At 40.7% G+C, this 14,827-nt stretch overlaps 1 protein-coding gene across 1 annotated transcript in view; it reads left to right on the top strand.

Moving 5' to 3' along the window:
* The first annotated feature begins 1,855 nt into the window (after positions 1–1,855).
* rgs7a (regulator of G protein signaling 7a) overlaps positions 1,856–14,827 on the top strand; it is a 55,127-nt gene continuing 42,155 nt past the window's right edge. The window contains exons 1-2 of the mRNA XM_072690070.1: positions 1,856–1,954; positions 4,175–4,301. Of these exons, the coding sequence (XP_072546171.1) occupies positions 4,224–4,301 (78 nt within the window). The 5' untranslated portion in view covers positions 1,856–1,954; positions 4,175–4,223. The remainder of the gene's footprint in view (positions 1,955–4,174; positions 4,302–14,827) is intronic.

Below are 14,827 nucleotides of genomic sequence, written 5' to 3'. Positions count from 1 at the left end.
TTAATATAAATGCATATAGAGTGCAGCTTCTTTACAAAGCACATATATAATACTGGACACTCACTGGCCGCTTTATTGGAAACACCTACCTTCTACTTCCAAACACTGGCCTTTCCAAATTCTTACCATATGGAGGTTCTATAAACATCAGTATATACGTGTTTATAGCGTGAGGCTTCTTTTCAAAGCACATATATGACACTGGCCACTTTATTGGAAACCCTGTCCATATACTCCTACTCAGACTTAATGTGTGTCTAAAAAACTGGACCAGTCGCTTGCCCTACTCTTAAGGCCCAAGTGCCCAGACAGCATGACACAGGGGCCTGCGTGAGTCTGGCTTAGACCCCTTCCTGTGCTCCCCTGACTCGTGCTCCAAACCTAAGGCATGGTAAACACCACCCACCGGACAGCGTGATGGGTTAATGCATGGTCAAATGCATGCAGGGTGAAAAATGCTTGCACGAGAGCAGGTTGCACCGCAGGCCTCGTGCAGGTCTTGCAGTGCATTGCATTTGTGCAGGATCAATATTTTACGATTTGTGCATTTGCTGGGTCCAATACAATGCCACTGTCCCCCAGTGACGACGCATGCTTATCATTGCGGTTTATGAGTCTCAGCCTCTCTCTCTCTCTCTCTCTCTCTCTCTCTCTCTTCTTGCACGGGTGCACGGGATTGGTTGTGTTGGCTCGCGTCCTTCATCAAGCCCTCCTTCCCGCCTTGAGAAGCGATGTTGAGTTCGATTCAGTTCATCGAGCCGATTCTTTCAAACCGTCCCTTTTCAACGGTTCAGTCGATCGTTCCAACCAACAGTTCACTGATTCATAAATGTAGAGTAAGTCTGATTTTCACCTCTGCTCACTTTCTTCCCCTTCAGTCTATTGATTCATATATTTATAATGAGCGAGTGAATCCCATGCTTCACTTTTATTCACTGAACTGATTCAGATTCAAATTCTTGCACAAGAGTCGCGTACGAATCATAGAAAAATTATATATATATATATATATATATATATATATATATATAATTATATATATACTGTTTTTTTCTTTAGGGCCTATTTGTTGCAATGCACCCTGCATGTGTCCCTCCACCATGAATGGCCCAAAACATTTATTTTAGGGCTAAAAAAACTAGTAAATTTAACTCGTTAGAATCAACCTAAGTAGTTTATTTTTTACTGTATTTTGATTGATATGAGTGATGCATGTAAATGAGCTATGTTCTGATTGGCTGCCTTGCATTGTGCGTCATTCCAAAAGCAGACTGAGCTAAAACAGAGTTATTTAATTTTGTTGTGAAGCAAAAAAAAATGAGCAAACACACACACACACACACACACACACACACATATATATATATATATATATATATATATATGAATAATATGAATACACAAGTTTTTCTTTAGGGACTATTTGTTGCAATGCACCCTGCATGTATCCCTCCACCATAAACGGCTCAAAACCATTATTTTAGGGCAAAATCTCCAATGAACAGTGTCTCAAACATCATCATTTGGTGTCATTTTCTAATTTTCTGTGTTTGTTAGCAAGCTATCAGTATTAATAAAGTATTAACAGCGTTCATTTCAATGCTTCATGTTAACTTTATTTCAATCCTTAACTTTAATAACTTTAATGTTTTTTTTTTATTTTATATTAAGCCCTATAAATACTCTTTAACATTGTAAAAAAAAAAACACAAGAAAAAAATCTATGACTCGGTTCAAGCGATTTACTGGATAAAGAACCAGTTCAAAAGAACCGATTCGTTCGCGAGTCCTTCATCGCTGGCGTTGAGATAGATAGAGAGGGGGGGGGGGAGAGCGCGCGCTAGCTGGCTAACGAATTTTCAAATGAATCATCTCGGCTTCTCCCAGCCTGGTAGCGGACACTATTTTTGGTCGCCTTCTCTAAGTTCACCTCACGGAGACGGCCGTGTCTGAGGTAAGGATGAACACAAGACAGGTTTTAATCTCTTTTTAGGTCGTTTTCTGTATTTTTATTTCTTTATTTTGCGGCTGTGGCGGTGTGTCAGGTTTGTGGACAAACGTTAGGATTCGGTTAACGGCTCGTGGCTGCAACGGTCGCGGTTGATGCTGAGGGAGCTAGCTAATAGCTATTCTAGCTCAATTGGACCCTAAATATGGATATAAAATGATATTTTTGTGATAAATTGTGTTTATTTAACAACCCCAAACGACACGATATCGCTGCTTATGCCCCTTGTTGAGTGTTGCTATGGACGAGGCTGAAGTTGGCTCCTTATTGGCCAGCGTCTTATTCTATCTGTCCGGTCCACCTTAAGCGGTGCGGCGGTCGCCTTTTGGAGGCTGGAGCTCGCTACAGGCGGCTTAACGTGGCTGCTGCCAAATTTAAGGTGGACTGGAAAATTAAAAAAAAACGAAGCCAAGTTCGGCTCGTCCAGCAAAATAATTACAGCACGTACTGTGACTGATATGACTGTGACTTCGGATTTGTCTTTCTTCAGCAGCCTGTGTTATAACCGAATTGGCTAGCCTGTGCCCTTTGTTGGAGGAGCCAGGCTGCCTCAATGATGTGGGTACTGATGAACCTGGATGGAACAGGTTGCAGGAATATGGGCATGGCGCTTTCCCACTGAAAGCCTTCACATCACTGCTGTAGGCTCGGCCAGGTGATGTTTAAAGCTGGGCTGAAGTCAGCTGAGATGTTGGACTGGAGAAAGCAGAGGAAAGCCTCATACCTGCAGTAAAGGCTGCCTTTGTAGGTGCCTCAGAAATGATGCACACCTCAGATAAGCTGAAAATGTAACTGTATATAATCCTCATATGATAAACAGAGCCATAATTCAACCATAATCAACTATTTCTGGTTGTTGGCGCAGTGGTGGTTCAGTGGAAGAGCATCAGGTTAGTGATGACAGGGTTGTGGGTTCGATACCTGGGCTTGGCAAGCTGCCACTGTAGGGCCCTTGAGCAAGGCACTTCGCCCTCTCTGCTCCCCGGGTGGCTACCCACCGCACCGCGTCCACTGCATGGATGGGTTAAAGACACAGGCCAAATTCCATCTGTGTCCAACACTAATGGTGAACATGCTTGTCTTGTCAACTCTGATCAATCATTTTCATTTTAATGTTAATTAATATTGAAACCTGATTAAAAAACCCTAACATTAAAACCACCTGCCTAATGTTGTGTAGGTCCCCCTTGTGCCACCAAACCCGCTCTAACCCACTGAGGCATAGGCTCCACAAGACCTCTGAAGGTGTCCTGCTGTGGTATCTGGCGCCAAGCAGATCTGTAAGCAGTCCTGTAAGTCATGAGTCTTATGGAAGTGAGGCCATCAAAAATGACATCAATTATTGAGACTCGGGCCCACGTGACCCTGTCACCAGTTCAACGGTTGTCCTTCCTTAGAGTACTTTTGGTAGGTACTGACCACTGCATACCGGGCAGGATGTTTTGGAGATGTTCTGACCCAGTCAGCCGTCACAGTTGGGTTGTTGTCGGAGTGGCTGAGATTCTTACTGACTGTTCATTTGTTCACTACCTAATATATCCCACCCTTTGACAGGTGCCATTGGAACCAGATCAGTGTTATTCATTTCACGTAGCAGTGGTTTTAATGTTATGGCTGATTGGTGTTTGTAATATTGGTGTGATCATGATAGTGAAGCTTTTCCATTAATATGCATGTGATATATCAATCTTCAGTATATCACACATCCTTAGCAAATTATGATATTCGATGGCAACACTATATATATATATATAGTGTTGCCATCGAATATCATAGTTCGGTGTTGAGTCATCATCAGACGGTGTTGAGTTGCTAAGCAGTCTCTAAAAGTATGAGCAGACCTTTTCTACTATATATATATATATATATAGTAGAAAAGTATATAGTAGAAAAGTATATATATTTCTACATATATATAGTAGAAAAGGTCTGCTCATACTTTTAGAGACTGCTTAGCAACTCAACACCGTCTGAGGTGAGTCTGTGATGTATTAGGGATGATTAAGGCCTCTAGCACCATTGTAATTGGTGGGCTACATAAGTCTCATAACTCCTGTCCAAACCAAACGTACAAATTTCAGCCACCCCACGTCCCAGCCGATCGTGAGGGACGGTCAGCAGTTGAACATCATGCTTGAGTGTAAGTGGCTCCTCTCTTCTCTCCAGCTTTAGCGGCTGTCTTTTTGGAGAAGCTGTTGTGCAGTTGCTCTGGATCATGGCGCAGACCAACAGCTTCGGCCAGACCAGCAATGGAGAGACGGACGACTCTCCTAACATGCTGGTCTACAGAAAGGTAGGGCTATCAAATCAATCTTCTTTACATTGCACATGTAAGAAAGTGCATTGGAGAACCCGAAGGAACCTAAAGCGTCCAGCTGAGGGAGCACGGGCATGAGAGGTGGTTCCATGCCATGATTGTCTTCATGATGTTTTTTTAACGTTTAAATTTTTTTTCCCTTTGTGGTCTGCTTGGGGGTTTTGTGCAAAAACATTTGTAATGAATTTTGACATGATTTACTATTACTGTTCTAGATAATATCTCTTTAACCCCTATATAAGTATTGTAATAGGCTATGCTAAATTTATACAGGTTACTGTTCTAGATACTGTAAAGTCTTGTGATTAGCTGTGCTAATTGTAAACATGTTACTGTTCTAGATACTGTATGTTTAAGACTGATATAAGTATTGTGATTGGCTATACTAAATTTAAACAGGTTATTGTTCTAGATACTGTATGTTTAAGATTAAGTATTGTGATTGGCTCATCTAAATGTAAACATGTTACAGTTCTAGATACCATATGTGTAAGACTGATGTAGGTCCTGTGATTAGCTATGTTAAATTTAAATATTACTGTTCTAGATACTGTATGTTCAAGACTGATGTAAGTATTGTTATTGACTATTCTAAATTTAAACAGGTTACTGTTCTAGATACCATATGTTTAAGACTGATGTAAGTCTTGTTATTGGCTATACTAAATTTAAACAGGTTACTGTTCTAGATACTGTATGTTTAAGACTGATGTAAGTCTTGTTATTGGCTATACTAAATTTAAACAGGTTACTGTTCTAGATACCATATGTTTAAGACTGATGTAAGTCTTGTTATTGGCTATACTAAATTTAAACAGGTTACTGTTCTAGATACTGTATGTTTAAGAGTGATGTTAGTCTTGTTATTGGCTATACTGAATTTAAACAGGTTACTGTTCTAGATACTGTATGTTTAAGAGTGATGTTAGTCTTGTTATTGGCTATACTAAATTTAAACAGGTTACTGTTCTAGATACCATATGTTTAAGACTGATGTAAGTCTTGTTATTGGCTATACTAAATTTAAACAGGTTACTGTTCTAGATACTGTATGTTTAAGACTGATGTAAGTCTTGTTATTGGCTATACTAAATTTAAACAGGTTACTGTTCTAGATACTGTATGTTTAAGAGTGATGTAAGTCTTGTGATTGGCTATACTGAATTTAAACAGGTTCTACTGTTCTAGATACAGTCTCTTTCAGATAGGTTGTAGGACTGTGCCAGTGTGTGTGTGTGTGTGTGTGTGTGTGTGTGTGAAAGTGCCGGGGATGGGGGTGTTAAGGAACAAAGGATGATGTGGCGCAAAAGCAGCGCAAACATACAATCAGTCAGTGAATAGCTGCGTCATTAGGTCACCTCACATGAGCATAGGGTGGTATGCTGATATCTCAAGAACAAGGGCCGTATGCCTAAGCTGGTGTGGACTAGTATGATGCTATCCGGGCCCTACAGTGTATAAGCAGTAATAGATTTCTGTGCGACTGTCCTCTCACTGTCTTTACTGACTAGAGGCGGACCTGAACAGCTTCAGTTCTCTGAGCTGAGGCTCCCTTCAGCTGCTGATGTGCTCTGCAGGCAGGTGGGTCGTGGGTAGGGTGCCGGGGAACATGCAGGCCGATAATTAGAGTAGAACTCCAGTTGAGATGAGGTGAGATTGGCTCTGTCTGGGAAGAGAGCTCAGGCTTTTGGATGTCAGCCAGACCAAAATCCTTTTGTTCTGACTCACTTTCAAACCACTGTTGTGACTGTACACAGGGCATCAGCCTGTGTGAATGGAGGAAAGGCTGCTCTCTCGTTCTCTATCTGTCTCTCTTTCTTTTTTTCTCACTCTTTTTAAGACTAAGCCATTTGTATTAGTGGGACAAAATGCAAAAAGGAAGACTCTGTATGAATACACACAGAATCTTTAATAACATTAATTAGTAGAGATGCATACTGGAATTTATTGAAACTGTTGAGTTTAGGTGGTGCTGGTCTACTGCACCAAAACATCTGTATTTTATTTATTTTACTGCATTTATAACTTGTGATGCACCGTTCTGACCTCCGATACCATTATATAACTTTTCACATCGGCCGATACTCAATCCGATACCATTGTTGAATTAATGAACTATTTACCTCACCATGTGGAGAGGCTTCAGGCATCAGGATTTACTTAATCATTACTTTACTCTAACGCTTTCTAAACAAACTATATATATGCTGGACCCTGGCACAGTGTCGGCCGGGCTCAGGACTTTTATTCTGAAATTTGAAGCTGAAAAATGGCAGAAACAGCAAAGCTGTGGCTTAGAAAAATGGCAACAGGATCTGAAATTGACTGATATTTAGTGGAAAAATCATGTAATCTGTAGATTTTGGACTCTTCTGTGACTCAAACAGTGCTGGGCCGGGGCTGCCTGCCTGCATGCATGTGTTCCTGTGTGTGAGAGAGACCCCTGCTCGTCCGTCCTTCCTGTGAACAGTAAACAGAGCAGGCTGCTGAAGGCGATGTGTGTGGATTTCTGAGCTGGATTACTGGCTGATAGTTCATGAGGTCACCATGCAGGTTAGACGGGGTAAGTCTTGCTGTTTGCTATGATCTGAATACCGGCAGTGCAAGAATCAGTGAATCGGGTTCAGTGAATGCATTGGACCTATGGATCAGACTAATTATCTAATACCCAATCCGGCTAATTTTTACAGTATCAGGACTGATTTTTAAATCCTAGTATTGGAGTTGTACATCCCTGTTTATAGCACTTTACTAGGGTTGTTATGGTGGCATGGTTAGTTACGCTGGATGATTGGGTGTTTCAAATCCAGCTACATCTCCAAGCAGCAATAGTTTATGAAGAACTTCAGCTGCAGTTCATGTGAGTTGTAAACACACGTTGCTCTGCTAGTTAGTAGCATCACGTATGATGGCTATCAAATACACAAAAAAGCATGGCCTTAGCAGCCCAAAATAAACCAACCAAACAAAAAGCAGGCCTCTGTCGTCTCTTTCTCAGCTCCCTTAATTCTGAATGAAATGATGTACTTTTATTTTAGTGCACATTTTAGCAGCTAATAATCTTGCAATGTTTCATACGATTAGCTGCTCAGAGCTGCCAGTCAGCTGTGCTGATAAGAGACTGTTTTCCAGCTGAAGCCTGTTCCTTACTTTGAGTAGCTCACTCTCCAATAAAGACAGCAGGATAATATTAAGGATTAAATATTAATCTATATATATATATTTTTAGCTTATCATCCAATTTCTGCAGAAAGAGACAGTAGAGAAGGATGGTAAACAGATATTCATGCTCTTTCCGCACAGCCCCCTCTGTTTCCTGGGTATGTAGTGTGTGCGGGTTACTAGCGCAGGTTAGAAAGCTGTTGTGAATGTTCACTTAGATGCTCTGAACTCAACCACTGAGGCGGTCAGCAGCAGCCTCGGTTATTACTCAAGCGTATGTGTTAGCCACAAACACCCTACACCATGTTTGACATCTGACTACACTGTATACCCAAATATGTGTGGACACCCTGTCTAATGAGTGAATTCAGCTACTTTAAGTTGCACCTGTTGCTGACACAGATGTGCACAGCCTGTCTAGTCCCTGTAGAGAAGTACTGCCAATAGAATAGGACTCTCTGGAGCAGATAAACATAATGAACCTATTGCCACCATGCTGCCTGATGCCAGACGTGGGCTAGAGGGGCGTAAAGCCCCCCAGTATTGAGCTGTGGAGTAATGGAAAAACTGTGTTCTCTGGAATGATGGTTGGTGCTCAATCCAATACTTTTGGAATGAGTTAGGGATGAAGTGGGCTGGTGATCGCACTGGAATGCATTCCAATCCTCCTATGTGCTCCTAAAAATCTAGTAGAAAGCCTTCTTCTTTAGACAGTGTAGACAGTTACTTCAGCAAAAGCACAAAAGCAAGATACGCTCTCTTTTACACTCTTGATTTCAGAAGAAACAATAAACAAGCAGGTGTCCCAATACTTTTGTCCATATAGTATATCATAATGAGAGTAACTCATTGGCTGGTACTTGTTGTTGCGCCTGCTGCGTATTGAATAGTTGTGTGTATTTCTGAGCCATGTAGCATTTCATTGCTCAGATACGTGGAGCTGAACTCGTGTGGCGTTCACTCGGCATCACTGGCTTCCCAACTTTGCCTCGCAGTAGCGTAATTCACTTATGAATGGGAGTTGTTGTGAATGAGGCTTGTGATTCATGCTCATTGTGGAGCATATTGTATTTTTTTGTCAGCCCACAATTAAGTCTGACGAGCGATTAAAACGTGCTCTGTTTTTATCGACTTGTAACCGAGAGAACTACAGGAGCAATCATCCTGTTCCCTTCTCACCAACAACCAGCAAAATCTTCTATTCATTTGTGAAGATCAGCATGCAGTCTTTTTACTCACAGATTCAGCCTGAAACATTAATTACCAGTAAAAGTTCTGGAAGCTCAACGCAGACAGAACTAGAACACACACACACTCGCACTCGCACACACTCGCTCCATCTCCCTGCTCTTTGCTCCACTCCCCAGGTGGGACTGGAGCATGTTGTCAGATTGCCTCAGTCAAATTGAGCTGGGGAGAAAGTGAATCATTTGGCTGTCAGAGGCCAGCGAGGCTTCCTTCAGCACTCTGTCGTTTCTTTCCCTCGCGCTCTCTCTCTCTCTCGCCGTCTCTCTCTCCCTTTTATTTCCCTCACCCTTCAGTTAATTTCTACATTTCCTACGAGCCACCTCGCCCCCATTACCGGAGGCAGACGAGCAGACGACCACATAAACACAAACGCCAGAGATATGCGAAGAGGCCCAGTGTGAGAGACCCCTGTCTGATGCTGTAGATGAAGGCACAATCTCTGTTTGTTTCCACAGCTCGTCAGACACGGCTGACCCAATTACTGAACCAGTACCTAATGCCTGGCTTCTTACCGCTGGCCTTTTACAGCCAGGCTGACACAACTGGAATTAAGACGCTTTTCAAGTACAAATATTCATACGCTCTCATTTATACTTCGCATAACGTTGCTGTTTCATAAAACAAAAACAAAAAAAACATGTATTTCCATTTGTGATGTTTTTCACTTTCAGACATGATGGTGTGAATCTGGCTGTTGTTGTTTATATTGTGTCAAAATTTTATGACGAATACGCTGTTAGAAATGCGATATGTTAACAATATTCAAATATATATATATATATATATATATATATATATATATAATTGATGTTATTCAGCAGTAAATGCCGTGGTTTTAAGCTTATTATATTTTTACTGCACCTTGGCAAATCATCACTGTCACACACAACCCATTTTTCACTTTGACACAGTTTGAATCTGGCAATTGTTATATTATCACACAATTTTGTAATGGATTGACCAGTAGAAATGCTCCAAAATGCTCTGTTTCTACACTGTGGCAATTTGTGTTTTTTTTTTTACAGTTTGGAAAGCAGTAAATGCCTATATATATATATATATATATATATATATATATATATATATATATATATATATATAATACACACTAACACAAACCTTCGACATCTCTATTTTTTGCAGTTTTTCACTTTTTGACATAGTTTGAATCTGTGTCGCACTTCCACAAAATGTTCTGATGAATGGACCAATAAAATGCTCTCTTTCTTGTACTGGTTTCTGAATATCTCTGAAATTATTAAAATATGAAGTTCATTAAGAAGATCGTTTAAATGACATGATCTTTAAAGCTTATTATATTTTGATTTGTGACACTGAACCGTAGAATGGTATAAATATCAGGATTCCTGGGTACCTATGGAGCAGTTGGGTTTAGGTACAGTTGGTATTGGTTGGACACTTCAGGGTTGGGGTATCTGTACCACAAGGGAAAAAGTGTTAATGGTGGATCTCTGCCTCTGGTATGCTACTGCCATTAGTGGTATAACGCTTGTATGCTACCAGCAATTTCTGAAGCAATTATCTGCCATTACTGTAATGATTATGCATCCCTAATAACAGTCTGTCAGAGGCAGTGTCAGAAACTTCATTGTAGCAAGTCTGTTTGAGATTATGTAGAAAGTCCCCCAGTTTCCCTGATATTTTTAAAATAAATTATTTAAGTATGATTTAAAAAACAAAGCGCTTCAAAATACACCATTTACTCTCCAATCCATTCAATCCATATATGGATTAATACTCAGCGGTACAGGGTGGTGACATGTAAATGGACATGGACATGTAAATGGACATGGACATGTAAATGGACATGTAAAACGGGCATGTAAAATGCATTACTGCTGTTTTCGCTAAACAAACCCACACAAATGTCACAGGTGGACCACAGGGAGGTACAATATGGGCACCTCAGCAAATCAGTGCAGCTTGAGGCCAGTGTGTGATGATGATGATGATGATGATGATGATGATGTAGGCCGGGGAAAGGTCATTGAAGGCTACTTTCCTAAGCAGACTAGTCTTTTATTTTTGCCGTCTGCCTGAAGTTAGCAGGCAGGGCAGGGGTGCCGGTGAAAGCGGGGCATGTCAAGTCAGCGTGGAAAGGACGAGCGCTGCTGTGTTGTGAGCTAGAACTTATTTTCCCTGTCTGCCCGAGTGTGGGTTGGTGAAGCAAAGAATTATGACTGAAAGCCTGGGGGAACAACAATGACACATACGGCATGTACATACACACAACCACATTCTCTCTCTCTCTCTTACACACACACACACACACACACACCGTTCTTTAGATCTAACATGAAAACAGCACTGTTTAACGTGATAAAGAATCAGTCTGTTCTGTTTGTCAGAGGTGGAGCAGCACCATAGACCTGTTTTAACTTCTCCAGGACTTTGTCCTTCATCTATAAAGCTGTAGTGAGATCCAGCATCATACTTATATAATATAAACTCTACCAGCTTGTGGCTCCAAAACCATTCCGAAAATTTCCTTCTTTCATGCTTATTGTGTTTTCAGAACATTAATATGGTGTAAATATCAGGATTATAGGTACCTATAGAGTAGTTGGGTTAGATACAGCTGGTATCAGTACTCAGTATCTCAGAATCAGCAGATACTTGAGGTTAACTACTAATATTACTACTTGTAAATTTTCAAGCAATGATCATTTTTATATGACCTCCTTAAGGTCAGTATTTCTGTTCTCCAAATGTTACACCTGGTCGTAACACCTGGTCATAGTAATATTATATAATAATAATAATATTATAATACAAGTATTTGCTGATTCTGAGATACCGAGTACTGATACCAGCTGAATCTAACCCAACTACCCCATAGGTACCTATGGAATAAGTATCAGGATATATGTTACTGTTGTAAGCTGTCGTAAACTGTCGTAATCTGTACGTTTAGAAGAACTAGAAGTTTCCCTCGTTTATGAAGAACCACTTTAGCAGGCAGTTATTGTCCTAAATAGAACCATTGCCTTTTCAAAGACCCCTGGAAGAATCCTTTCTTTTAGGAGTGTCTTTTAAAAAACACCCTCAGCCATGTCACACTTAGCAGTGTCTTATTTGGTGTAAATAGCTGCTGATGGGAAAGACTTGTACGAGATCAGATTGAGATTATCAGAGCTTGATATTTTGAGCTTGATCCATTTTTTTTGTTAAGTATGCACTTCATTAGCATCCTTGTCGTTGAGGTTTTTGCCTGCTTGTCAAACGTCCTGCTTCTTTTTAAGAGGGGGTTGAAAAAGGGGGTCGCCTGGAAGCGCATCCCTTAAATTGGCCACGGATCAAATGTGACTTCTGCGTAGTCTCATCTGGCGTTATTTTAAATCTAACAATTATCACATTTTAAATCAATCATTCAGTTGATGTTAAACCGTCAGTCTGAATCAGGAGAGAGAGCTGGTAAGCATTAGCTTAGTTAGCAGGATAACAGTCTGCTCACCACAGAACAAACTCAGGTCTGTGACCGAAAGCCCACTTGTCAACGTTTATCCGTAAATGACTCGGATCAAGCGACTGCTGTTGGGCGGTCAGAAAGCTGACATAAAAGTTTTGGTTTTGTTTGTGTAGCGACTCGCTAAGCTAGTCTTTGCTTAGCTAGCTCACCTACATACAGCCTAGTACTGACTAACTGCTACACCAACACAAGTGTTGGCGATAAAAACTTGTGTCCGAGAGGCGTAATGAGAGGCCGGTTCTGCTAAGATTAGACTCGTAGCCACAATTTAGACGTAGATAAGTTAGCAGGCTAAACGCCACGCCACAGACTGTGTCCTAGCTAACTGAGGCTCAGATCACATCCATTTAGAGGATAAAGCCTCATATCTGAGAGCACAGAGTTGAGTGAATGGTCTTAGGTCTTGGTGTTATTGACTGTTTTCAGGAGCGTTTAATAGACTGGCTCATCCAGGTGAGCATAACCACATGACCCATCCCTGTGGCTCTCTTAAATGCACATGGGGGAGTGAACCTATTTGGCCGTGTACTGGATAGACGCAGAACAGAAAATTGACACATCAGACACGTGGTAATTTTGAAATACCGCAGTATTCGGTATTATCGTACAACAAAATGTCTATTGGGACGTCCAAACTGCTTTGTGCTGTTTGGCAGATGGAGAGCGGATATCTTCAGAAAGGATGGAGGGAGCGAGAAAGAGCAAGTGAAAGTGCTGTATGAATAAATGTAATAAATGTAGGTGGTGTCTGTTACACACAGTAAAATATATTCAGAGGTGATGGAGAGAGAGAACAGTGAGTCAGACAAGTCTAAAATAAAAAGGCCCAGTCTGCACAGCGCAAGGAGGAACCTCTCACCAACACCGCATATAAAGCTCACGTGCACCACCATTCAGCATCCTTTTTCGGGAGGAGGAACAGGCTTGAAGCCCCTCCTCCTAATCGAACGTTCTGTAAACTCTATCTCTACCCTGCTCATGTGTTCACCAATGGGTGCAACCCACCACTACCCCGAGTCAGCCTTTACAGAGTGAATTTTTAAGGCATAAAGAGCTGCTGTAGTGAAAAGCAGGCCATCAGAAAGCCGTACTAGAGCTGTGTGGTCTTCGCTCGATGTTGGAGGAGGCAGGGATTCGTGCTGTCCCACGGGGTCCTAAAGAGCAGAATGCGTGATGCCCAGTGGGAACATACTACTAGGCAACCGCAGGCCACACAGAAGAGCGGCCAGCGTCTGAAGGACGGGTTGCCAGGTTTTTTATTTTTACTGTTTTGTTTTAATCTTGTTTAAGTGAAGGTATGAAACTATTGAGTTTTGGCAAGAGGAACATGCCTGAAGCTCCTCCTTCTCCTTCTCCCAAACTACCTCCACCTTGTTCATGCGGTGAAGTCAAAGGTTTCACAACCCACCGAAATTTGCCCCCTTTTAATTTTTTTTGACAGGCATTGTGGCCAGTATGGTGAGAAAAGTAAAGGGAAAACATAGGGACGTTCCCACTGTGTGTTGTGGCAGCTGCCGCTTTACCTCCTTCTTCTGTCTCTGATGGTGGTGTTGCATGGTGGTGTCGCTAATTTCAGTGTTTAGTCTCTTTCATATTTATTGCTGATTACAGTTAAAATAAAATGATATTCACAGAAATGCAGAAAGACCGGGACAGAAGAGAGGATTCATATAAAATTCAGTTAAAATCCACAACTTTATGATGGACACATTCCTTCGCACCCTGCATTATAGACAAACAAGCGATGAGGCGCTGGACGGAGAGAGCGGGCAGAGAATTTTGCATTGGACTCACTTGGAATTGTGCAGTGGACACATACCACGTGGTTTTGTCCTGTAGCAGCTATAGCATTATTATTATTATTATTATTATTATTAGTAGTAGTAGTAGTAATGTTCTCTGTAGGACGTGCATCAGCCAGTGCCTTATTATTATTATTATTATTATCATTATTATTATTATTATTATTAGTAGTAGTAGTAGTAGTAGTAGTGTTCTCTGTAGTAAGTGCATCAGCCAGTGCCTTATTATTATTATTAGTAGTAGTAGTAGTAGTAGTAGTGTTCTCTGTAGTAAGTGCATCAGCCAGTGCCTTATTATTATTATTATTAGTAGTAGTAGTAGTAGTAGTGTTCTCTGTAGTAAGTGCATCAGCCAGTGCCTTATTATTATTATTATTATTATTATTATTATTATTATTATTAGTAGTAGTAGTAGTAGTAGTAGTAGTAGTGTTCTCTGTAGTAAATGCATCAGCCAGTGCCTTATTATTATTATTATTAGTAGTAGTAGTAGTAGTAGTGTTCTCTGTAGTAAGTGCATCAGCCAGTGCCTTATTATTATTATTATTATTATTATTATTATTATTATTAGTAGTAGTAGTAGTGTTCTCTGTAGTAAATGCATCAGCCAGTGCCTTATTATTATTATTATTATTATGATTATTATTATTATTGGTAGTAGTAGTAGAAGTAGTAGTGTTCTCTGTAGTAAATGCATCAGTCAGTGCCTTATTATTATGTTGATGATGATGATGATGATTATTATTATTATTAGTAGTAGTAGTAGTAGTAGTAGTAGTGTTCTCTGTAGTAAATGCATC

The sequence above is a fragment of the Salminus brasiliensis genome, chromosome 10 (genome assembly GCF_030463535.1).
Source record: "Salminus brasiliensis chromosome 10, fSalBra1.hap2, whole genome shotgun sequence".
Taxonomy (NCBI): Eukaryota; Metazoa; Chordata; class Actinopteri; order Characiformes; family Bryconidae; genus Salminus; species Salminus brasiliensis.
This window is presented reverse-complemented; position numbering and strand designations above follow the sequence as displayed.